Source organism: Ochotona princeps, chromosome 2 (assembly GCF_030435755.1).
Source record: "Ochotona princeps isolate mOchPri1 chromosome 2, mOchPri1.hap1, whole genome shotgun sequence".
Classification (NCBI taxonomy): domain Eukaryota; kingdom Metazoa; phylum Chordata; class Mammalia; order Lagomorpha; family Ochotonidae; genus Ochotona; species Ochotona princeps.
The window spans coordinates 110,170,445-110,196,667 of NC_080833.1; the positions used below are offsets into that span (position 1 = coordinate 110,170,445).

Consider the following 26,223-nt stretch of genomic DNA (forward strand, 5'->3'; position numbering starts at 1 on the left):
TAGATAGAGAGAGCGCGATGATGGCCAAAGGAGGGCTCTTGCGCTTGCGCGATAGGGTGGCCGCTCCCGACCGCGTGCGGCGCGAACAACGGCGCAGGCGCTGAGGCTCGGGGCCGTTGGCATAGTACTGAGCATGCGTATCAACTACAAGGGTGGGCGCTGGGGTTGAGGCTGTCGACTAACACCGCAGGTGAATTCATTATAACGTCTGCTACTCCTTGGCGCCTATCAGACGGTGAAGACCCAGAAAGGCCCTACAGTTTCCACTTTCCCCCTCCAGCCTTAGCCATCGGGAGGCGTGGCAGGGCGGGGCCTCACGGCGGCGGAGGGAAGTGGAGCCGACTGGATGAAGGGTCATGTGGGAATTGTAGTCCCGCTGGGCCTCTGGGTTGGGCCCACAGGCCTTCTAGGCACGCTGGGAATTGTAGTTCCTCGCCGCTAGCCCGGTGGCTACTGTGCTGTCTGACCTTTTCCTTTTTGGGGCAACGGAACCAGAGTGTGATGGCTTGCCTTTTCTCCCGTTTAAACACTTCTCAAGAATTTTTGATAGGGCTCTGAGGTGTTTTTTCCGCATATCGATGTCTCGCGGCTCTTCCTTCACCCCGGTTTCTTAAGAGATGATGTAGGGAGGCCAGAGGTTTTCAACTGGACCAGAAAAAGGCCAGAATCTGATGGAAATTGAACTTGGAGGGTCATTCCCTGTTCCCAGAAAACTTTTTTTAAAGATTTTTTTTTTATTGGAAAATCAGATATACAGAGAAGAGGAGAGACAGAAAGGAAGATGAATCATCTTCCATCGGATGATTCACTCCCCAAGTGGCCACAACGGCCGGTGCTGAGCCAATCTGAAGCCAGGAGCCTCTTCCGGGTCTCCTGTGCCGGTGCAGGGTCCCAAGGCTTTGGGCCATCCTCAACTGCTTTCCCAGGTCAGAAGCAGGGAGCTGGATGGGAAGTAGAGCACCTGGGACATGAACCAGCACCCATGATTCCGGCGAATGCAAGGCAAGGGTTTAGCCAATAGGCTATGGTGCCAGGCCCCCTAGGAAACTTTTGATGTTTGGATTGGATTCCAGGGCTTCTCTCCTCCGGGGGTGGGGAATGAAAGCAATGACTATTGAAATAGTTTTTCTAAATAGTGAAGGAACCGAGCACGAACAGTCCCTTCTGTTGGGCCTTAATAAAGAAGGTCTGTTCCCACATCTTCCTTGGCAGATTGGAGCCGCCTGGGGTCTGCTGGAGAGAACTTAGGAAACCAGTAGCCTGGGGTTGGGATCCTGTGATGCTACATTTCTCTCACAGGAGCCAGACCTGTGGGTGTTCAGATGGAGCCGTCCGCTAGTCATCCTCCAAGCAGAAAAGGTGCGTGTCCCACCCTCTCAGTCCGCTTCCTCATTGCTGGGTGTTTGTGGAAAAGATTCTAGGCTTTTCTGATTTTTTTTTCTTTTTTACCTGTTACTTGGGAAGTGTTTGTATTTATTCTGCCTCCCCCCGCCCCCCCACACACACTAGGACTTTATTCTGAGTGCCTGGAACTGGATTCATTAAATAACAGAAACTGAGTAATTACTTGTTGAATGAATGTATTCTTTTGTATCTTAATGCCTAAAACAGGAGTCTGTATACAAGTGTCTCATACACTGTGTGTGTATTTTTCTTTAAAGATTTTTTAATTTGTATTTGAAAGGCAGCTTTACAGAGAAAGAAAGAAAGACAGAAGGATCTTCCATCCATGGGTTCACTCCTCAAGTGGCCACAATGGTCGGAGCTGAGCTGATCTGAAGTCAGGAGCCAGGAGCTTCTTCTGGGTGTGCACCGGGGTACAGAGTCCCAAGGCCTTGGGCTGTCCTCTGCTGCTTACCCAGGCCTCGGGCAGGGAGCTGGATGGGGAGTGGAGCAGCCAGGACACGAATTGGCACCCACATGGAATGTTGACACTGGCAGGTAGAGGATGAGCCACCACACCTGCCCAGAAGATGCAGTGTTAACTAGCGTGACCAGATGCTCAGTTGGAGTGGGACAGTTTCACCTGTGGTCAGGGGGATGCCTGAGGCTGTCCCCTTAACTAGGTAGAGTGGCTCACTTTATCTGAGAAACTGCTTTGTCGTAGTTAGGATAGGCATTATCTAACTCTTTTGTGGAGCATATCATGCAGTAGTCTAAGAATTTACAGGCCCAGTGGTGGATTGGTTGGTTTGTTTTGAAGATTTATTTGAAAGGCAAAGTGATAGGGAGAAACAGAAAAAGCTTCCATCCATTGGTTCACACCTCAGATGGCTGTGCTAGACCAAAGCCAGGAGCGTGGGATCCTGTCCAGGTCTGCTGTGTGATGGTAAGGCCCTGAGAACCTGAGCCCTCATCTGTTGTCTTCCTGGACACACTAGCTGGATTGAAAGGGATCATCTGAGACTTCAACTAGCACTCCAAGAATGAAATGCCAAAATAACAGTTTAACTCTGTGTCATCTTGCCAGCCCCCTTCCTATCCTTTTTTTTTTAATATTTATTTATTTATTTCAAACATTTATTTTAATTTTTACTGAAAAGTCAGATATATAGAGAGGAGAGACAGGGAGGAATCTTCCATCTGTTGATTTACTCCCCAAGCAACTGCAATGGCCGGAGATGTGCCAATCCAGAGCTGCGTCGATCTCAAGCCAGGAGTCAGGAGTTTCTTCCAGGTCTCCCAAGTGGGTGCAGGGTGCCAAGACTTTGGGACATCCTTGATTGCTTTCCCAGGTCATGGGCAGGGAGCTGGAAGGGAAGCAAGGCCACTGGGACATGAACCAAGACCCATATAGGATTCCAGTGCTTGCAAGGCAAGGACTGTAGCCACTACTGCGTCCTTCCTTTTTTTTTTTTTTTTTTTAAAGATTTATTTATTTATTTGAAAGTCAGATGTCTTGAGGTCTTCTGTCTGCTGGTTTACTCTCAATATGGCTGCAACAGCCAGATCTGATCTGATCTGTTCTGATCCAAAGCCAATAGTCCAAAACTTCTTCCTGTCTCCCACGTGGGTGAGAGTGCCCAATCTCTTGGGCCACCCTCGGTTGGTTTCCCAGACACATTAGCAGTCAGCTGGATCAGAAGTGGATCCACAGGGTGCTGCAATCGGTAGCTACATTCGCTACACCATAACACTGGCCCCTCTCTATCCCTTGATCTTATTGTGGTCGAAGCACTGGCTCATCTCTGTCCCAATGCCCTTTTTTCTTTTTGTCACAAGCCCTTTAAGTCTTGCTTTTGTTGTTTTGTGGTTGTTTTGTTGTTGTTGTTTTTTGAGATTTATGTATTTGAAAGAGTGTCTGTGAGAGAGGGAGAGAGATTTTCCATCCACCAGTTCATTCACAACAGCTGGCCAGAAACTTCATTCTCTCCCAAGTGCTTGAGCCATCATCTGCTACCTTCCCAGGTGTGTGAGCAGGAAGCTATTTTGGCTGTAGGCTGGCAGCATCACAGGTGGTGCCTCTAACCTAATGTTGCAGTGCCGTCCCCCAAGCCCTGAAGCCAGCTCTGTGTCTTTTCTTCCACACCTCTTCTGTCCACTTTGCCATTTCCTTCCTCTCTTCCTCTTTTTCAGATTCCTGAGGAATTCCTTGGAAGTCTAGTTTTTCTCTTCTTTTTTTTTAATACCTTGTAGAGCTTGTTTACTTTTGCAGTTTTTTCATTCCCATTTTGTGGTTAACCTGGCAGTTGGGCCTTTCAGCCTCAACTTGTTGCCATCTCTTTGGCTATTTTTTCCCCTAGTCCTTTCTATATGGATTTCCAGCTATCACCTCCAATTCATGCAAATGCAGTCGTGTTAATATCACAGAGCTCTAATTCATCCTCCCTAGAATAAGAGAAATGATGCAAGTGGGAGGGTGGCTGAGGTGCCTCCCAGGGTAGGAATAAGGAGAGCTGCCAGCCCCAGGACCTCATGGCTTGGGCCCGGTGATTCAGTGCCTGCTGGGGTCTGCTTGTGCCTGCCTTCCCTCCTCACATGCCTTCTCGTGGTGCGCTGGCTTTCCCTGGGCCCAGCACAGTCAAGGAGAAGAAAGCAAGCTGCTGTGATGCAGACTCCTCATGTTGATTCCTGGGAGTGACTCAGGCTCAGCTGCCCTCGTGTGCTTACCCCCTTGGATCAAATCACAATTGCCAAAGTGGAATTGAGGCCACATACCCATCCTGGCTGGGGAGAGGGGGTTGACACACGTAATAGTCAGGCCTAGAATCTGGGAAAATAGTTTCCCAGAGGACTGAAGTAATACCTGTCTGTGACAGACTCATCTCCCACATACCTGTTTCTCCTTCTAACTTAGCCTTTCCTCACCCCTAAAGGAAATCTATATTCCCACTGAGGAATCACTTCCTTATCCAACTCACCTTGTTTAAATGAGATTAATCAGATTTAATCCAAATACTGTTCAGCCACATTTTTTTCCACAAGGCCCAGGGACTTTGTGTATTCAACACAAGTCAGCATAACCCAGGTAAGCTGTTGTAAAGGAACTTGCGTGGCCCACTCTGCCTAGTTCTGAGCAGTTTCTCAAGGGCTCCCTTGTTCCAGCTATGTTCCTATTCCCTTGCAGATTTTTTGCTAAGATTTATTTTTTATTGCAAAGTCAGATATGCAGAGAGGAGAGACAGAGGAAGATCTTTCATCCGATGATTCACTCCCCAGGTGACCACAAATGGCCGTTACTGTGCTGATCTGAAGCCAGGAGCCAAAAGCCTCCTCCAGGTTTCCCACATGGGTACAGGGTCCCAAGGCTTTGGGTCGTCCTCGACTGCTTTCCCAGGCCACAAGCAGGGAGCTAGATGGGAAGTAGAGCTGCCGGGATTAGAACCGGCGTCCATATGGGATCCTGGGGCGCATTCAAGGCGATGACTTTAACCACTAGGCTGCCGGGCCTGGGTGTTCCACTTTCAATCCAATTCCTTGTTAATGGCCTGGGAAAAGCAGCAGAAGATGGCCCAAGTGTTTGGGTTCCTTCCACCCATGTGGGAGCTCCAGATGAAACTCCTGGTTCCTGGCTCAGTCCTGGCTGCCAGGGACACTTGGGGAGCAACTAAGGCCATGAAGACCTGTCTCTCCATTGCTCCCTCTCTGTACTCTTTCAAATCGATAAATGAATCTTGAAAAAAAAAAGTCCTCCATCTGCATGAGCCCTCTCTGGCTTTTTGTGCTCCTGCGTACTTTTTTTTTTTTTTAAAGATTATTTATTTTTATTGGAAAGTCATATACAGAGAGGAGGAGAGACAGGAAGATCTTCCATCTGATGATTCACTCCCCAAGTGACCGCAATGGCCGGTACTGCGCCAATCTTAAGTCAGGAGCCAGGAACTTCTTCCAGGTCTCCCATGTGGGTGCAGGGTCCCAAGGCTTTGGGCCGTCCTCGACTGCTTTCCCAGGCCACAGGCAGGGAGCTGGATGGGAAGCGGGGCTGCTGGGATTAGAACTGGCGCCCATATGGGATCCCAGTCATGCAAGGCGAGGACTTTAACCTCTACGCTAGTGTGCCAGGCCCTATATTTTCTGAGAAAGGGAGATCAGATTCATGGAGAGAAAGATCTTCCATCTACCCAAATGGCAGTAACAGCTGGAGCTGAGCCAATCCAAAGTCAAGAGCTAAGTGGTTCCTCACGGTCTCCCACTTGGTTGTTGGTTCCCAAGGCTTTGGGCCATTCTCTATTGCTTTCCCAGGCCATAAGCGGGCAACTGGATGGGAAGTAGAGCAGTCAGGATACTGGTACCCATATGGTATCCTAAGTATTTAGCCACTGAGCCATCGTGCCGGGCCCTTAGCACCTGCTTTGGTACACAAGATGCAGACGTCTGCTTAGCAAGGTTCATCCTCATTAGGATGCGCTCTGACTTAGCTACCTCTGCTTTTGTCCCAGCCAAAGAGGAAGGCAATGCTGTCCCTCTTTGTCGAGCCAAACCCTCCCCCAGCTACATCAATCTTCAAGCAAGTTCCCCACCATCTGCTTTCCTCAACATTGAGACCACAAAACTATCCTCAGGTAAGAAGGTAGGGAGGGGTTTCCCAAAGGGACCCAGCAGGGCAGAGGGTGGCCTGGAGGAGGTGGCTACAGCTTGCTTTCTCCTGGGGACTGAGTGCCAGCTCTGTTTCAGCATGTTCCCCCTTTCTAAAGATTTATTTATTTATATTGTAAAGTCAGATATACAGAGAGAAGAAGAGACAGAGAGAAAGATCTTCTGTCCAATGATTCACTCCCCAAGTGGCTCCAACGGTCGGAGCTGTGCCAATCTGAAGCTAGGAGCCTCCTCCTGGTCTCCCATGTGTGAGCAGGGTCCCAAGGCTTTGGGCTGTCCTTCACTGCTTTCCCAGGCCACAAGAAGGGAGCTGGATGAGAAGTGGGGCTGCCAGGATTAGAACCGGCATCCATGTGAGATTCCGGGTATGCAAGGCGAGGACTTTAGCCACTAGGCTACCGTGCTGGGCCCTCTAGATTCTCATTGTTGTGTGTTTTCCCTATTGCATTGTAATTGGTGGATTATTCAGTTCTGGTTGATTTCGTTTTCCTCCCAGTTGTACCAATTTGTGTTGCATTGCTTATTGGCACCTTGGCTGAACAATAGTGACATGAAAAGCTTACTGTTTGCTGGTAGTATTAGTTGCTAGGGAAAGAAATAGCAATGGTTAGTAGACTTGTTCTGTATGGGTCTCGGAATTGCCTCCCCTGTGGAAGTAGTGGTTCCCTGGCACACTTGGGGGGAGCCCAGCAGGGCGCTAGATGGTCATGACCTTGTTGAGGACGTCAAGGGTCTAATCAAGAATCAGGGCTGATGCACAGACTAACAACAGGTGCCATAACTGGCATAATTAGCTAGGAGCTGGCTGGATACCGTATTGTTGGATTCCTGGGCAATATGGGCTAATGCACCAGGGGTCGTTGAGCTTAGGGAGAGGGAGAACTTCAGGCCCCTGCTGACAAGGTACCATGTCAGGTATGAGATGTCTGAGCTGTCCCTTCAGCTCTTCAAAGTTAGGTAGGCCTCACTTCCAGGTCATTTTATCCACTCATCATATGTTTGTTAAACGCTGAGGTGCTGGGGAAGTAGCAGGGAACACATCAGACCAAATCCTTGCCTTCCTGGAGATTATATTCTAGAAGGGGGATTTAGGCAGAATTTAAAAAGGACTAATTAGAGAAGAAGCCAATGATCTTAAGCATTGAGGGAAGAGTAAAATAAGGTGGAGGGGTGATTGGTTTCAACTGGAACTAGGATAGCCAGCTAAGCCTGCGGACAGTGACCAAGTGAAGGTGCATCCGGTGGGGTTGTGCCAGGCAGGACTGGTGTGTCACCTTAACAGAGCCCTTCCAACCCCAGTACAATGGCAACTTGTCTCTCAACTGTTTCTTTCACCACCTCCTTTGCTCTTCTTTCAGGAGTTGACCAGCAGCCCAAGGAGTGCCTGGGACTCCTAGAGAGTATGTATGCCAATCTCCAGCTTCAGACCCAGCTCGCTCAGCGACAGATGGCTATTTTAGAAGACTTACAAGCATCCATGACACAACTCTCTCCCAGGAGGGAAAGCAAGGATTCCTCCCTCCCAGCCTTATATGGTAATCTGCTGTGAGATCACCTGCCCCAATTCAGTAAACGAATTGTGGAACAAAGTTACCAAGGTTGTTTTTTCCCTCTCCCTTCCCTGTCCTTGGTGGAAACAGGGCTGTATATTCTACAAACGGTTCATTTGTTCACAAGTTCATGAGAAATGCTCAGAATACAAAGCTTTGCACTTAGATGCTCAGAGACATGCACTACAAAATACAGAGTTTGGAGTTTAAGAAGATTTAGGATCTAACAAAGCATTCAAGAAAGAAAATCACAAAATGTAGTGGTTCTCTGAGGGATAGAGATTAAGAGATAACATTGGAAGTTACTAGGATACAGCTGGACCCACCATGGAATCTTGCTGGAGAAACTAACCTTATCTGTGTTGTGGTGCAGTGCTGCTGCAGGTGGAGCCAGTGCTTGCAACAACAGTGTTCTGTACAGGAACTGGTTCACGTCTGGGCTGCTCCACAGCTAATGCGACTGGGATATCAGTGGAACATGGCACAAGTACTTGGGATCCTGCTTCCCACGTGGGACATTTTGAATGAACTCCTGACTCCTGGCTTTGGCCTGGCCTATCCCTGACTTTGGCAGCCATTTAGGGAAGTGAACCAGCAAATAGAAGATCACTCTTCCTCTCTCTCTTTCTGCATCTCTCCCTGTCTGTAACTCTTTCAAGTAAATAATGTTTTTTTTTTTTTTAAATAACCTTATAACGCCACTTGAAGAAGAGGGGGACTGCAGTCATGGCATAGCAGAATAAGCATCTGCTATGACTCCAGCATTCCACAAGGGTACTGGTTGATTCCCTGTAGCTCCACTTCAGATCCAGCTCCCTGCTAATGGCCTGGGAAGGCTGTGGAGAAAGGCCCATGTCCTTGGATCCCTGCACCCTCATGGGAGACCCAGAAGCAGTGCCTGTCTCCTGACTTCATATTAGCCCAACTCTGGCCATTGCCATTTGGGAAGTGAACCAGTGGATGGATGACGGGTCTATGTCTCCCTCTGTGTGTAAGTCTGCCTTTCAATTAAATAAAAGAGGGATATGGTAGCATACACAAGTAAAGTCTGGTAGTTCTGTGTCAGTTGAGGCACTTGGACCAAAGTCTTAAGTGTAGGAGTGTAAGTCATCAGAAATAAAGGGAAGGGATAGATACACAGCCCAGTGGGTTAGAATCCAGAATGCTTGGCATTAATTCCCAGCTCCAGCTCCTGATGCCAACTTCTTGCTCACCTGCTCAGGCAGTCCTTGGGATGCCGCAGTTGTAGCTCAGGTAACTGGGTTTCTGCCACCCATGTGGGAGAACTGGATTGAGTTCCCAGCTCCCAGCTTCAGCCTGGCCCAGCCACAGTTCTTGCAGGCATTTCTTTTTTTTTTTTTTTTTTTTTGAGAAGGGTGGGGCAGGTGAACCTGTGGCTTGGAGCTTGCTCTGTGCTTTCTGCCTCTGGGAGCAGCAAAGCAAAGATAGGAGAAACACTATGGGCAGAACATTTGGCTTGGAGGGAGATGGAAGTTAGGAGAACAACATCAAGTAATAATAATGGTTTGATGTGAAACTGACTTGGTCTTGATAAAAAGTCTAGAAATAAAGGCAGGTCATGGGAAAGTGTGGGCTACATTGCAGACAGATTTATTTTGAACTTAAAACACTAAGATGGGACAGGTTTTTTTTTTTTAAGATTTATTTATTTTTATTGGAAAGTCAGATATACAGAGAGGAGGAGAGACAGAGAGGAAGATCTTCCGTCCAATGATTCACTCCCCAAGTGAGCGCAACGGCCGGTGCTGCGCCAATCTGAAGCCAGTAACCAGGAACCTCTTCCGGGTTTCCCACGCGAGTGCAGGGTCCCAAAGTCTTGGGCCGTCCTCAACTGCTTTCCCAGGCCACAAGCAGGGAGCTGGATGGGAAGTGGAGCTGCCGGGATTAGAACCAGCGCCCATATGGGATTCTGGCGTGTTCAAGGCGAGGACTTTAGCCGCTAGGCCACCGCGCCGCCAGGCCCTGGGATGGGTTTTTGACACAGCAGTTAAGATGTACTCATTGAATAAATTTTGCAATGCTGGCATTCCATAGGAGAATGCAGGTTTGAATACCAGCTGCTGTGTTTCTCATCTGGCTTCCTGCCAATGCATCTAAGGAGGCAGTAGATGTGGCTCAAATGCTTGAGTCCTTGCCATTCATGCAGGAGACCTGGAGAAATTTTCTGGTGCTTATTAGGAAGTGAGTCACTGAATAGTACATCTATCTCTCTGTGTCATTCTGTTTTTCAGTTTTTTAAAAAAATATTTTCAGGGCCCGGTGTGACAGCGTAGTGGTTAAAGTCCTTGCCTTGCACATGCCCGGGATCCCATATGGGTGCCAGTTCTAATCCCGGGAGCCCTGCTTCCCATCCAGCTCCCTGCCTGTGGCCTGGGAAAACAGTCGAGGACGGCCCAAGGATTTGGGACCCTGCACCCATGTGGGAGACCCAGAAGAGCTCCTGGCTCCTGGCTTCGGATTGTCTCAGCTCCAGTCATTGTGGCTGCTTGGGGAGTGAACTATTGGACGAAGATCTTCCTGAAGGAAGAGCTTGGGAAACTCCTTCCTTGGGATGCAGCCCCTGAAGGTGAGCGCAAGAAGCAAAGCAAGGAGCAGCCCAGACCATGCCAAATTACAGTACCGCCGGCGTACATGTGGATCAGGTCTGGGGACAGACCAGTCTGGGCTAGCACATAACACCCACTGGGAGATCTGAGAACGAGGGCTGGGAACAGGAGGAGCCAGATCAGGCCACAACACCAGCCAGTTCACATTATGACCGGGACAACAATCAGATTGGGCTGGGATAGGCTGCAACACCCACCAACAGGAACTGGAAATGTGGGCAGACTAGACTAGGCCAGGCTGCGCAATGAGACTATGGATGCTGAGGTGAGGCGAGTCATGCCAGCCTGGACCCAGTGGGGGCTGGGTATGTGAGTCCCAGGGACGGGGGATCTGACAGAACTCGGGTAGCTTTAGGCCATGGGGCCCACCTGTGTGGTGGGGGATGGGTTCCTGAGCCTGGGGACAGGGGAACTGATGGGGTGTGAGTCTCTTGGCCCAGGTCCTGGGGCCCACCTTCTAGGTGGGGGTTGGTTTCATGAACCCTGGAGGTGGGGAATCTGGTGGGGCTTGAGTCTCCTGTCCCAGGGCCCAGGGCCCACCTACCAGGTGGGTGCTGGGTTTATGAGCCCCAGGGGTGGGGAATCCAGTGGGTCTTGGGTCTCCTGTCCAGGGCCCTGGGGCCCGCCTATTAAGTAAATGTCAGGTTTGTGAGCCCCAGGGATTGGGGATCCAGAGATGCTTAGGACACCTGGCCCAGGTACTTGGACTCACCTGAAAGAACATGCCCTACTTAATTGAAAAGGTGGAGCAGTGGACACAGGTCCTGTTGTAAAAGGAAAATGTGGCAGTATATTTGGTGCTGTAGCAGAAGAACAGAACTAACTGGACAACTACTCCAGTCAAAGGATGACATCAAAAAATCTTGATGAATGGAACCAATGGACATTGGGAGGGTGGCATCATCCTCGGATCAGTTAAATAGGCAGCATTTCAGAACTATCCAAACCCCTTGGACAGAACCCTCGGAATATGTACACATTGAGACTCTGGGTTGATATGAGGTGGCGGCTCTTCATCCTTGGGTACTGGGATGTGTATGAAGTCATGAATAGTTTCCCCCCTTTGTCTCTCCCCTTCCCCTAGAAACAACAAAAAGAAATACCAAATTTGGATGCAATAAATTCACCCAGTTTTCCCTAAATCTCGATCGTTCCCACTCTGATCAACCATGTAATCATTATTTAAAAAAATAAAATAAAATTTTAAAGTGATTCAATCAAATGCTTTTCAATAGAATTATTCAACCTGGTGTGTTGGGAATAGTTAATTTTTTAAATATTTATTTTCATTTTATTTTCTAAATTATTTTTATTGGAAAGGCAGAGATATAGAGAAAAGGAGTTACAGAAAAAAGATCTTTCATCTGCAGGTTCACTCCCCAAGTGGCCACAACAGCCAGAGCTGAGCCAATCCAAAGCCAGGACCCAGGAGCTTCCCCCAGTCTCTCACACAGGTTCAGGATCCCAAGGCTTTAGGCCGTCCTCGACTGCTTTCCCAGACTACAAGTAGGAAGCTGGATGGGAAATGGAGTAGTCAGTATTAGAACCAGTGCTCTATGGGATTCTAGCGTGTGCAAGGTGAAGAACTTTAACCACTAGGCTACTGTGCCAGGCTCTATTTTCATTTTATTTTATTTTAATTTATTTTATTTTTTAAATAATATTACTTAGTTGATTAGGGTACAAAGGGTCAAGGGCTACAGGAAAGTGAATAATACCATTGTTTCCATACTAATATGATCATTTTCTTTTTTTCCCCTGTATCTGGGATCAGGGGAGAAGCAAAGGAAAAAAACACACCCAGCCTTCTACCCATCCCAGTTCCCTGATGTGAGGCACGCTCCGAGGGTCCTGCTCAAGCAGTTTGATAGTTCAACAGTTCTGAATTGCTGCCAATCTCGCTGTTCCAATTTTGATGAAATTTATTCAGAATCCGCTGGCTGACATAATCTCTTCATGGTTGGGGTTCTGAGATCAGCAGTTCAGTTGGAGGGATCTCCAAAGAAACTTCGTCTGAAGTGATCCCAGACCTGATTCTTGTGTGTGCTTGCCAGTACAGGGTCTGGCACAGTCCGTCACCCCAATCAGCTTATGCACATGTGCCGGAGTCCAGCTCCAGCCTGGGTTTCGGAACTCGGGAAGGGTGCGTGGACGAGGCGCAGAAAGAAAGAGACGGACCACTAGGATTCCATGATGATAGTGGACTATGCAATAAAGCCGTCCGCTTTATTTATACAAACTCTGGCTCAGACTTTTTACGTCATGATCAAATGGGTGTTGCTAAAGATAATTCTGCCGTTTGTCTCGCCTAAGGAAAGCTCAACCAGTAACACATACCTCTTGAATCAGCTAAGGGAGGAATGTGTCCGGGAGGCAGGACCCAAAAGATCAAAGAGAGAAAGAATGGGTTTCCCCTATACCTGGGAAGTTAGCACCCTTGATTAACATATCGTCAATGGGAGAGGAAAGGCTGTAAACAAGTCCCCACCACCTGAGGACAGAACACCTTTGATTAACATAGCAATGGTGGCAGCCGTAGCAGCAGTAGGTAAAAACCTTTATGCTAGAAGCGAATATCAGTAACATCAACTTCCAAGCTCGCACAGATACCATACATCAAGTGTTAACTCCGCAGGGGCAGACAATGCCTAGGCAGATTACTGAAAACTCAGTGGGGAAGTCCGGCAATGGAAAGCGGCTGCATTCAGGTGATCAAAACAACGTCCCGCCGGAGCCCTGCTCGACGGGGAGTTCCTTCGCGGCCTTGCCTGCAATGGAAGCAATGTTTCTCACACCTTCCTGTTTCCCTACATCCATCACACGGCCCCCGGCACACATGGTGGTCATTTCAATTGCTGGTTTAGTTCTGTTTCCAGTCCTGTCTTCCACACGAACTGATGGGTGTTGCAGTCCAGCCTGATCCTGCTCACTTCATACTTGGCTCTCATGCAAACCAAAGGGAGCTGCAGCCTAGTCAGCATGACTCCCAAAACCCCCATCAGGCCTGCCCTTTACCCTGGTTCCCATGCTTGCCAGTGTGTACTGCAGACTTGTTCAGTCTGTCCCATATCCCATTCAGCTCTCGTACATGTAAATGGGCATTGAAGCCTGGTTCAACCCAACCAACCCTACTATCCAGCCCACACACATACTGGCGAATGCCTTTCTGTTTAGCCACCCCTGCTCCTGTCCTGGTTTTTGTGCTCTCCAGTGGGAGTGGTAACACAAGAGGGAGGTGTCCACTATCTGCCTACTAGGCCACTCCCACTCCCCTGATTATGTACTCTCCAGGCGGTTTTGGAGTTTAACTTGACAGATCAAGCTCCCAGTGCCAGCCTCTGCCAGCTGATGCTGTGGCAAAGCCCAACCAACCCTCACCCACTCTGATTTTTGATTGCACCAGTCGGAACAGTCAGCCCAACTTGACCCTTCCCTGATCTAGCTCACATGAGGCCCACAGGTGTTGTAGCCCTGCCTGGTCTGGTCTGCCTCCATCCCAACTCATTTGCTCCAGTGGGAGTGATTGTCCAGCATGGGAGCCCACATTCCCCCTGCTGGTTCTGCCTCCTCCTTCCCTGGTTCTCACATGTGCTGTTCGGGTGCTTCAATCACATCTGGTACAACTCACCCTACCTTGGCATTCCATAATGTGCACTGGTTTGTGTCGTGACTGAACCCGCCCTGACCCACACTCTGTTCTGGTGCTCGGATTCACCAGCAGGTGATGCAAAAAGAGTCAGCCTGGTCTGCCCCCCACCTATGCCAAATGTATACTGGTGGGTATCTTCCTCTGGCCTGGTCTGGGTTGCTCCTTATCATGGTTCTTGCCATCTGTAAGGACTGAGTCCCAACAGAGGAGTTTCTCAAGCTCCTCCATCATAACCTCTCCCTATGCCAGATCTTGTGCATACTGGTGGTCCATGGGCCAGCCCTCACTGCTGGCCTTCAACCCATTCTGGTCGCTGGTGTTGGATGTTTCAGCCCAGCCAAGGCCTGTCCATACCCAGACACTGCGCACACATGGCAGAGACCCAGCCTAGTCCATCCTACATCTACCCAGGTTCTCCAGAGCACCAGATGGTGCTGGCATCTAGCCCGGCCCGGTGCACCCAGCCCCAGTCCACACTTGTGCCAAGAGAGATTGCAGCCATATCCAGACCAGAACGCAGCCTCCACTCTGGCCCCCGCACTCTCCCGTGGAAACCCCAACCCAGCAAGGGTGTACTCTCACAGCTCCCCAAACGAGTCTGTTCCCAGTCCTAGATTACACACATGCCAGTGGTTGCTCTGACCCAGTTGGCCTAGCCCTTTATCCGTCTCAGCCCCTGCTTTTGATGCTGTGGCATAGTATCCCTGGCTCATGAAGACCAGTTGGTTAAAGCCTAGTTCAGCATGACCTGTGCTCCATCCTGATTTCTGTTCTTTCTGGTGAGTTGAGGTTTGCTTGGTCCTGCCCAGTCCACCCCCTTCCAGTTGCAGCTCAGCCCATCCCACATCCTATTTTAGGATGCACTTTAGGGTGCTGCTGCCTTGACCTGGCCAGACTGTTGGTGGTTCCTTTACCCGTAAGTGATAGCAGATTCTATGGTCACCCCTAGCTCAGCTTATCGCCACCCTTCTCGCGAGCTAAGCTGCGGGACCTGTATTTCCACAGGGTTGGGCCCACACTTCTCCCACAGAGTCTACCCCCAGACAAAGTACACTCATGTGCTGGTTAGTGTCTTGACCCTGCCAAGTGTGACCCATCCACTATTCCACTACCCAGTCAGGTATTGGTACACAGTCCTGCCAGACAGGCCCCCATCCGTACCTTTGGTGTGGATTGGTGTGTGGCAGTCAGTAATGATCTATGCCAACAGCCTATCTCAGGATTCCTAATAGGCTGGTGAATTAGTCCAGCCAAAATAGATCTTATGGACAATCCCCTCCAAACCACCACGTCTCAGTTCCCACACTTGCCTGAAAGTTCTGTGACCCCGTTACTGGGAATCACCTAGAGTTCATCTCTCACCTACGCTAACACTGGCCTTATTCAGGGTGTCTGTAGGCAGCAATCACAAATCCTAAAAACCCCAGAGCTTGGTGCTGGGCGGCCAGCAGGCAGAGCCTGGCATCTCTTGGTGCACTGGCCGCAGAAAGCCTAGGACTCGGTCACTGCTTTTCAGCAGTGGCTTTGGCCTGAGTCCCCAGCATTGGGTCCAGCCTAGCAGGGGCACCTCCCCACAGCCACCACACTGCAGAGAGCTGCTTTTGCCCCAACCCCAAGGCCCGAACCCCGCTATTTTCATTTTAAAGGCAAATTTTATAGAGAGAGGAAGAGAGACATGGATCTTTTATCTACTGGTTGACTCCCAAATGGCTGCAGTGGGCGGAGTTGGTTTGATCCAAAGTAAAGAGTCAAGAGCCTCCTCTGGGTCTCCCATGTGGACATGGAGGGGGCAGTCCAAGGTCTCAAGTCATTCTCTGCTGTCTTCCCAGATCCCTAGGCAGGAAGCTAGATCTGAAGTGGAGCCTCCCAGGACTTGAACTGGCACCCATACAAGATGCTAGGTGCCAAGGCAGAAGCTCGGCCTGCTGTGCCATGCCCATGAGCCAGCTCCAAGAATAGTTGGTAATGAAGCAAGAGCAGGAGAAGGCTAGTAGGGAGGTGGCTACAATGATGCAGGCAAGAGATGATGCTGGTTTGGATTGGGATGATCGCTGTGGGAGTTGCCCTGATGCTCGCAGACTGTCTGTTATCAAGATCTAGCTCTTGAGATTGACAGTGCAGGGCTGTAATAGGTGTGAGGAGGAGAGGTTGAGGATGGCATGGTGATTCTGGACTGTTCACCTGGAATGGTGGCATTTTCATTTGTGAGCTGCCGGTGAGGATGCAGGAATCAGATTTTGAGGGCAGATGTTGTAGTACAACACGTTAAGCCACTTCTTGGGGCACCGGGATCCCATACTGAACTGTCAGTTTGAGTCCTGGCTGCTCTGCTTCCAATATGGCTCATTTCTAGTATGCCTAGGAAATAGAATATGATGGGTCAAATATTTCAGCACTTGCCATCCAAGTGGGAGTCCCTAGTCCCTCGCTTCAGCCTGTCACATTTTCAACTGTTTTAAGCATCTGAAGAGTGAGTCAGCAGATGGAAGATTCTCTCTTTTTCTCTTCCCCATCACTCCACCTTTCAAGATAGACATTTTTAAAATAACAGGTTAATGTTTCTTTTTTAAATAAAGATTTATTTATTTTTATTGGAAAGGCAGATTTATAGAGAAGAAGAGACAGAGGGGAAAAATCTTCCATCAGATGGTTCACTCCTCAAGTGGCCGCAACAGCCAGAGCTGAGTTGGTCTGAAGCCAGGAGCCTCTTCCAGATTTCCCATGTGGGCACAGGGTCCCAAGGCTTTAGGCCATCCTTGACTGCTTTCCCAGGCCATAGTCAGAGAGCTGCATGGGAAGCAGGGCTGCTGGTATACAAATCAACACCGATGTGGGATCCCAGCACATGCAAGGCAAGGACGTTAGCCATTAGGCTACCATGCTGGGCCCAAAATAAACTTTTTTTTTAATAAATTGGATTTTGATGTTTGATGATGTTGGATCTTCATTATTTCTTAGTTGTTTAAATGGACATTTCCACCACCAGGCAGTTATAGGACTTCAATTCAGTGGGGAGGTCTGGATAAGAGACAAAAATGTGGCAGATGTCAGTGCGTTGATGATATTCCAAGCCACATAATTGGAGCTGGCCTGGGCAAGGAGAAGGTAGGAGGCAGGGCGATGAGCTGCGAGCACCTGGTGTACCTTGACCTATAAGAGGAAGTGCTGTCAGACCGTGTCCTCGCACAGCTCACATAGAAAGGCTGGGATCGTGGCAGTCAAAGACATGCTCAAGACAGCAAGCCAAGCTGCTGTTCTCTTATCAGTAGGAATATAATCTAAGCACTGAAAGGAAATTTCACCTTCATTGTTCCCCGAAATTTCCACCAGTATGTCTTCCTCATACTTCTTTGCCTCTGATTTTCCAATTTTTCTTCTTTCCGGCTCCTGGCCAGCCAGCCGTACCATTTACCGCTGCATTGCAAACCTCTGCACATGTTCCTCCCTCTGGCCACGTCCCTCCCACCCTGCAGAGTGGAAGACCAAGGGCAACACTGGAGCTCCCTGCACCAGGTCCTTTAGGGTCTCTCTGCCCAGGACCATGGTACAGCAGCAACCCATTCGTAGCTGGGACCAGCATGTCAAGTTCACCCATCTGTGGACCAGATTGAGTTGTTGATTTTTAACTTCTGCAGAGAATTTAGAGCATATACCTAACTAATCAGAACAGATTATGTGCCCCATCTATCTATAATTCAGACTTAACAAACTCATGGCCATTTCTGTGCCATTCACCCCCCCCCATGCCTTGTCATTTTCAAACAAGTCCCAGACATCATATAATTTTACTGTGAATATTTTAGTATATCTCTAGTGTCTCTAAAATAGGCGGGGAGCCTTTTCTGCCTAGGGCCATTTGGATGTTTATAACATCATTCACAGGTTGTACAAAATGATCTACTTAAAAATTTGCCTGCTATATAGATTTATTGAACCTTGAGTCCCAGAGGTGGTTGTCCTGGCAGATCCAGACCAAATGATTTCCCAGGCTTTACCCAGCCTATGGTCCAGACTTTTCCTACCCCTGTTCTAAAAAATAATCATTTCACAGAGGCTTGTTTTATTTGAAAGGCAGAGCGGTAGAGGGAGAGACAGTCAGAGATCTTTCCATTTGCTAGTTCACTTCCCAAATGGCAGAGCCTGGACCAGGTCAGAGTCAGCTCTGTCTCCCAGGTGGTTGTCAGGGGTCCCAGAATGTGGGCCATCTTCCACTTCCAGGTTGCTTTAGCCAGGAACTGGGTCGGTAGTTGGGACTGAACTGGCGTTCTGAAATGGGATGCCAACACTGCAGGGAACAACCTAATGTGCTGTGCCATGACACTGTCACAGTGATCATTTAAAAATAGGGACGATTGCTGTTAGATCAAATATCCAGGGAGTGTCTGAAATTTGGTCTGAATGCTTCTTATTCTCTTGGGTGATTTTAGAAGGTTTCACAGGAGGCCATAGGTGTGAGTCAAAAGGACAGTGTTTGTGCAAGGGATGTGGGTGCTGCAGAAGGCTGGGCCGGCAGCTTATGGAGTTAGGGTGAGCTTTCAGGGTCTTCTCCTGTGTGCTCCCAAAGGGGCCATTTCTTGGCTGTGCAGTGGATTGCTGCTGTGGCTATGCCCTGCCAAAGTGAGCAGCTCCCAGTGAGGTATCATTCGGAAGCTCGGCTTCTGCTCAAGGTGTTTTTTTTTTTTTTTTTAAGTGCTGATTCATTCTTGGCCCCAGCATGTGATTTTTTTTTTTTTCCCTTCTGGAATACTAAGAATCTGCTATGTTGCTCTTTTTTTTTTTTTTTAGATTTATTTATTTTTATTGGAAAGGCGGATATACAGAGAGGAGGAGAGACAGAGAGGAAGATCTTCCATCCGATAGTTCACTCCCCAAGTAACCGCAATGGCTGGAGCTGAGCCAATCCGAAGCCAGGAACCAGGAGTTCTTCTGAGTCTCCCACAAGGGTGCAGGGTCCCAAGGCTTTGGGCCGTTCTTGACTGCTTTCCTAGGCCACAGGCAGGGAGCTAGATGGGAAGCAGGGCTGCAGGGATTAGAACCAGTGCCCATACAGGATCCTAGCACGTGCAAGGCGAGGAATTGAACCACCACGCTATCATGCTGGGCCTGCTGTATTGCTCTTATTGGGACTTTCTAGAGGTGCCATCTACAACATCCTTGCCCACCCTAGCTGACTCTGGAATTGTGATTTTGTGTACGTGTCACGGGGCTTTGTGGCAGGGCAACTTGACTCTCAGCGTGGACCTGCTGCAGAATCCTCCTGTGGCTCTGATTCCACTTAGAAGTTAGTATCTTCCATGTCATACACTACGTAGGTTGCAATAGCAATCCACATATGCCACCTCCAAAATCTCCCAGAGGTCTTCTAACCTTTATTGTTCTTAGTAGTATGGGCTACAAAATTATCTGTCCTTTGCTGTGAAGGGACATGGTGGTGTCAGCTGATGGAACCGCACTGCCATGGTCAGAGATGGTTCGAGTGCTCCCTCAAAGGGTCCTAGGCCAGAAACATGGTCCCTAGTATGGCAATGTTCAGGGATAAGACTTTCAAGTTGTGGGGTCCAGTAGAGGTGACCAGGGCAGGAGCCTCCCCTCTAGAAGGGAGTGGGGGACACTGGTCTGATGGAATGAGAGCGAGCAGCTTGTGAAAGTTGATGCCAGCCAGGCACATGGGCCCTTCTGTGTGGAGTTGTTTGCCTTTTCATGTGTCCATCATGTTGTGCTGCAGACAGGGAGCCCTGAGCAGGTGCCAGAACCGAGCTGCTTGGACCCTCCAGGCATCAGGCTCATGAAGCACAGCAGCCTTTTACTTCCCTTCCTTCCTTTTTTTTTTTTTTTTTCCCTTTTTTTTTTTTTTTTAAGAATTATTTTATTGGGCCTGGCTGCATGGCCTAGCGGCTAAAGTCCTCGCCTTGAAAGCCCCAGGATCCCATATGGGCGCCTGCACCCGCGTGGGAGACCTGGAGGAAGAGGTTCCTGGTTCCCGGCTTCGGATCGGCGTGCACCGGCTATTGCGGCTCACTTGGGGAGTGAAACATCGGATGGAAGATCTTCCTCTCTGTCTCTCCTCCTCTCTATATATCCGGCTTTCCAATAATAATAAAATCTTTAAAAAAAAAAGAATTATTTTATTTTTATTAGAAAGTCAGATATACAGAGAAGAGACAGAGATGAAGGTCTTACATCTGATCATTCACTCCCCAAGTGACCGTAACGGCCGGAGTCAAACCAGTCCGAAGCCAGGAGCCCAGAGCCTCTTCCAGATCTCCCATGTGGGTGCAGGGTCCCAGGTCTTTGGGCTGTCCTCTCCTGCTTTCCCAGGCTGAATGGGAAACAGGGAGCTGGATGGGAAGTGGAGCTGCCAGAATTAGAACCGGCATCAGTATGGGATCCCAGTGCTTGCAAGGTGAGGACTTTAGCTGCTAGATCACCATGCCAGGCCTTCTTCTTACTCTTTTAAAAGATTTATTTATCAGAAAGACAGATATACATAGAGAGAAGGGAATACAAAAAGATCTTCTGTCCCCTGGTTCACTTCCCAAGTGTTCACAAGGCTGGAGCTGAGCTGATCTGAAGCCAGTAACCACGAACTTCTTCCAGGTTGCTCACATGGGTGCAGGGTCACAAGGCTTTGGACCATCCTTAACTGCTTTCCCAGGCCACAAGCAGAGAGCTGGATGAAAAGTGGAGCAAACAGGACACAAACTGACACCCATATGGGATTCAGGCACTTGAAAGGTGAGGATTTAGCCACTAGGCCATCTCACCAAGCTCATCATGCTGAGTGCAGCAGCCTTTTTCTTTATGGAGGACTCAGCCAGTAGAAAGTGGACCAACACAATTCCCAAAAGACTTCCCCAGTGTGTCAGAGGCCACATCTTCTAATCTCCATAAATCCCTTGCTACTTCTTTTTTTTCTTAAAGATTTATTCATTTTATTACAGCTAGATATACACAGAGGAGGAGAGACAGAGAGGAAGATCTTCCATCCGATGATTCACTCCCCAAGTGAGCCGCAACGGGCCGGTGCGCGCCGATCTGAAGCCGGGAACCAGGAACCTCTTCCAAGTCTCCCACGCAGGGTGCAGTGTCCCAATGTATTGGACCGTCCTCAACTGCTTTCCCAGGCCACAAGCAGGGAGCTGGATGGGAAGTGGAGCTGCTGGGATCAGAACCGGCGCCCATATGGGATCCCGGGGCTTTCAAGGCAAGGACTTTAGCCGCTAGGCCATGCCGCCAGGCCCAAATCCCTTGCTACTTCTGACTATCAAGACTAATGAGTGAGATGTCATCGATAAAGCAGACTACATTGATGTTACACAAATGTTAAAATGGCTGAGTTCGCTGCAGACTGTTCTAGGTTAGAGAACAGGAGTGTTTTCACATCATCTTGTTGTTGGGCAGGGGGTTGGGGGAGACTGTGTTAGTGGCACATCAGATTAAACCACTTCTTATGATGCACATATCCCATGTCAGAGTACCAGTTCAAGTTGCCAGTTCCAGTCCTAGCTGATCTGCTCGTAATCCAGCTCTGTGTTAATGTGCGTGGGGAGGTAGCAGAAAGATGGTCAAAATACTTAGACGCTAAACAGCCATGTGGGAGATCTGAATAGAGTTTGTGGCTCCTGCTCCAACTTGGCCCGGACCTGGCTATGGTGACCATTTGGAGAGTGAACCAGCAGATAAAAGATTCTCTCTTTTTCCTTTTCAACTAAATGTGTATATATATATATATATATATATATATATATATATACACTCATATGCACATATATACATATATAAGTGAAGGCGTGGACGTGTGCTGGACGAAGGAGGTGGCCCAGGACAGCAGAAGGGGTTGGGACGGGCTCCTCGCTCGGAAGCCTTGGGTTAAAAGACCTCCCTGAGCTCCAGGTTCCTCGCTGGTAGAAATGGGGTTTGTCACAGTTAGGATCCTTGGCAAGGAAAGCCCCCAGCATTTGGCATGCCCTGGTGTGGGCATTCTTCCAATCAGACCCAGGCTGTCCCGAGCCCCTGCTTATAGAATTGTTCACCTTTACATCAAAACTCCTGGGAAAGCACCCTGAGGTATAGACCTGGGGAAACCTGGATGCTCGGGTTTGTCTGAAGCCACAGCCACACGGCCCCTGGGGGCTGTACAGGCGCCTCAGGTGCCAGGGACAGGACCCAGTGAGCAGTCCTTATCAGGAGCAGATGTGCAGGGCTCACGGGCACATCCTGACAGCTGCCCTTGGAGAAATTCTTTTCAACTAAATGTGTATATATATATATATATATATACACTCATATGTACATATATACATATATAAGTGTATTTGTATATATACATTTAGTTGAAAAGAAAAAATATAAATAAATTTATATATAAAATTCTTATATAATTTTTAAAAGATACAGATATATCTTTTAAAAACTGCACAAAAGGCCTGACACGATAGCCTAGTGGCTAAAACCTCATCTTGCAACTGCTGGGATCCCATATGGGCGCTGGTTCGTGTTCCAGCTATCCCACTTCCCTTTCGACTCCCTGTCTGTGACCTGGGAAAGCAGACAAGCATGACCCTGCACCCACATGGCAGACCCAGAAGAGGCTCCAGGCTCCCAGCTTTGGATCAGCTCAGCTCCAGCCATTTTGGCCACATGGGAAATGAATCAACGCATGAAAGATATTTTTCTCTATCTCTCCTTCTCTCTGTAGATCTGCTTTTCCGATAAAAAATGATGTTTTGGGGGGACTCCCCGTCTAGACTACTGGATTCAGACCCTTGGCCACAGGGAAATTCATAGATGTGTGGTCTGACCTTGGAGTGTATCTGTTGGGACTAAGCTTCCTCAGTTACTGATGCCTGTGCAGTGGACAGCCAACTCCTCTAGGCCATCAGGGGATGTCAATGGCCTTATCAGAGAGTAGAAAGAACAGATTGAACCACTCTCCTGGCCAAGCTTTGCAGTATGTTCCTGTAGCTGTAAATAAAACTGTAGCAATAAAACCAAAAATTTCTCAGAACTATCAAAACCACTCAGGTAACACCATCAGGTTCTCTAACGTGCCATCAAAGGGCCGTCTCCACTCCCCAGGTGCTGATGCAGTGTGACAGCAAGGAGTGGCTCCCTCCCCATCCTCCCCTGTGGACAAAGGAGAAAAGAAAATAAAGAGGAGAACTGAAACATGTGTCCCACCCACCTTCCTCCATACCTGACCTTCTCCACCCTAATCAGAGGTCCACACGGATATGCATCCCTCTCAACTGTGTAAAAAATATTAAAAATTTTTTTAAAACTTCAAAAGAAATTAGAACTGTGCCTAAAACACAACTGGTCCTCCATACGTACTTGCTGCATATGGAGGTGACTAACAAAAACTTTAAATAGTTACATATTTATTGAATGAAGAAGCAGAGAAGGAAAGTGGAAGTGAGACAGAGACCAGCCACAGGCACAGCCCAGCTGCGGACATGAGGCTCCGCAGGGTGGGAGATGCGAGTCCAGCTGCCCACTCCGGCCGGGCTCCGCCGGCTTCGGACCGAGCTGTCACCGCTGGCACTGCCAGCGAAGGGGTCCCGGGCAGGACCAGGATGTGTTGACCGCGCTGTGCCGCCAGGTGGCGGGCTGCCTCGGGGCCGAGCGCAGAAGAAAGGGCCAGGTGCGAAACTGCTGGGCGCGCTGAAGGCCGCTTCACCTGCGTGCCTGGAGGGTGCACGTTCCCACTGCTTTCCCTGCCACCAGCATGCTCGCCTCTGGCTCCGGCAGGCTCCCCCCGGGCTTGCCAACTCAGGCCAGGGACATCAGCAACCGGTCCCTGGGAGGCCTGAGAGCAGATGGAGCCTCGCCTCTTCTTCCCACGCAGCTTCTTGCTAAGGCACCCTGGGAAGCAGCCGGCAGCGTGGCTCAAGCACTTGGGGATCCTGCCACCCACATGGGAGACCTAGATTAAGTTTCTGGCTCCTGGCTTCCAGGCCAGAAGCCCGGTTAACAGCTACAGTAAAGAAAAAGAAAAAGAAAGAAATTCTCAGGGCCAGAGTTGGGGCATAGCACGTTAAGCCTCTAACTGTAATGCTCGTATTCCATGTAAGTGCCAGTTTATGTCCCAGCGGCGCCACTAACCATCCAGCTCCCTTCTAATGCACCTGGGAAAGCAGCGGAAGATGGCTCAAATCCATGGGTCCCTGAATCCACGTGGGAGACCTGGAAGAAGCTTCTGGCTGTTGGCTTTGGTCTGGTTCAGGCCTGGCCATTGTGGCCAACTAATGATTGAACAGCAGGTGGAAGGGTTCTCTTTTTATTTTTTCTTCTCTTTCTGTATCTCTGCTTTTAAAAAGAAATGCTTGGGGTCTGGCGCAGTAGCCTAGCAGCTAAAGTCCTCGCCTTGCATGCACCGGGATCCCATATGGGCACTGGTTCTAATTCTGGCTGCCCCACTTCCCATCCAGCTCCTTGATTGTGGCCTGGGAAAGCAGTCAAGGATGGCCCAAAGCCTTGGGACCCTGCACCTGTGTGGGAGACCCATGGCTCCTGGCTTTGGATCAGCTTAGCTCTGGCTGTTGTGGTCATTTTGGGAGTGAACTAGTGGATGGAAGATCTCTCTCTGTCTCTGCTTCTCTCTGTAACTCTGCCTTTCCAGTAAAAATAAAGAAATTCTTTTTAAAAAAATTATTATGGGGCCCAGCGGCATGGCCTGGCGGCTAAAGTCCTCGCCTTGAAAGCCCCGGGATCCCATATGGGCGCCAGTTCTGATCCCGGCAGCTCCACTTCCCATCCAGCTCCCTGCTTGTGGCCTGGGAAAGCAGTCGAGGACGGCCCAATGCATTGGGACACTGCACCAATGTGGGAGACCCGGAAGAGGTTCCAGGTTCCTGGCTTCAGATCGGCGCGCACCAGCCCGTTGCGGCTCACTTGGGGAGTGAACCATCGGACGGAAGATTCTGTCTCTCCTCCTCTGTGTATATCTGGCTGTAATAAAAATGAATAAATCTTTAAAAAAAATTATTATGTTCTATTTACTTGAAGGGCAGAGTTACAGAGAGGAGGAGAGGTAAAGAGAGATTCCATTTGTTGGTTCACTCCCCAAACAGCCTCAATGTCCAGAGCTGAGCAGATCCAAAGCTGGGAGTCATGAATTTCTGGATCTCCCACGTGGTGCAGGATTCCAAGGCCTGGGGCAATCTTCTGCTGCTTTCCCAGCTGCATCAGCAAGGCACTGGATGGGAAGTAGAGCATCTGGGACTTGAAGTGGCAACTGTATGGGATGCCAGCCTCTCATGCAGAGGCTTGGCTTGCTACTCCACAATGCCAGCCCCTGTGTCAGTAGCTGTTAAATGAACAACTGAATGGTTTTGGCTTTGCTGAACAGCATTCAGAGCCACAGCTCACAGACTGCTGTCTTAGGAAGCATGGCTTGCTGGCAGGGCTGCAGGAAGCTCAACCCGAGGATGTGCGTAAGAGGGGACCAAGTTCTGCTGCATCCACAGCTCATGCTGACCCTCTGCCACAGCCACCGGCTGCTGGGAACCAGCAGCTTGTACCAGGTCGTAAGCATCCACCTCACCACCTCCATCTCCACCCCTCTTGCTCTGCTGTGCGGACCCCTGCTCAGGTCCTGTGCAGAGATGTGGCCTCCATCCTTGACTCTGGCTAAATGGGAAGAATGTTTCAGAGAAGAAAGGGAAAATAGCAGTTCTGTGGGAAAGCAGGGAGGGGAGGGAAGCCTTGGAGAGAGAGCTGGGCTGGAGCCCAGGATGTATGGACACGACAGCCCGTAGCAGAAGGAAATGGCGGGCAGAGCCAGTGCTCCTTGTCTAGCATGGTTTTGGGTGGTTTGGGGGTGGTGCTAGTGGTCCTGGGAGAGGCCGGGAAGAGGCCCTGTGGTGGGGCCATGGGCTGCCACACCCTCTTCCCCTCTGCCGGCATTCCCATCCATGTACATTGACAGAAGCAAGCCCTCCCCATGCTTTTATTCTGCAGGGACCACTTGGGAGTTACCTGCACACACTTCCTTAGGTGAACTAAGGACGCAGGAGTGAGCACTGTAACTGTCCCTTGCGACACCTTCATCCCGGATTGGAGCACTTGTTTCGAATCCCAGCTACTCTGCTTCTCATTCAACCTCTGGTTAATGAGCACTACGGGAAGCAACAGGCAACTGCTGAGGAACTTGAGTTCCTTTTTCTTTTTTTAAAGATTTATTTATTAATTTTATTGGAAAGGCAGATATACAGAGAGAAGGAGAGACAGAGAGGAAGATCTTCTGTCTGATGATTCACTCCCCAAGTGACCGCAACCTCTGGTGCTGCACTGATCCGATGCCAGGAGCCAGGAGCTTCCCCAGGTCTCCCACAAGGGTGCAGGGTCCCAAGGCTTTGGG

General features: G+C 49.4%; 1 protein-coding gene across 1 annotated transcript; it reads left to right on the plus strand.

Annotated features, from left to right (window-relative positions):
• The first annotated feature begins 43 nt into the window (after nucleotides 1-43).
• On the plus strand, nucleotides 44-8,041 carry TSACC (TSSK6 activating cochaperone). Its single transcript, XM_058655885.1, is given in 5 exon segments — nucleotides 44-190; nucleotides 1,213-1,365; nucleotides 5,880-6,002; nucleotides 7,395-7,634; nucleotides 7,971-8,041. Coding segments are annotated over 4 exon segments (477 nt in total). The 5' UTR covers nucleotides 44-190; nucleotides 1,213-1,322.
• The last annotated feature ends 18,182 nt before the right edge of the window (nucleotides 8,042-26,223 follow it).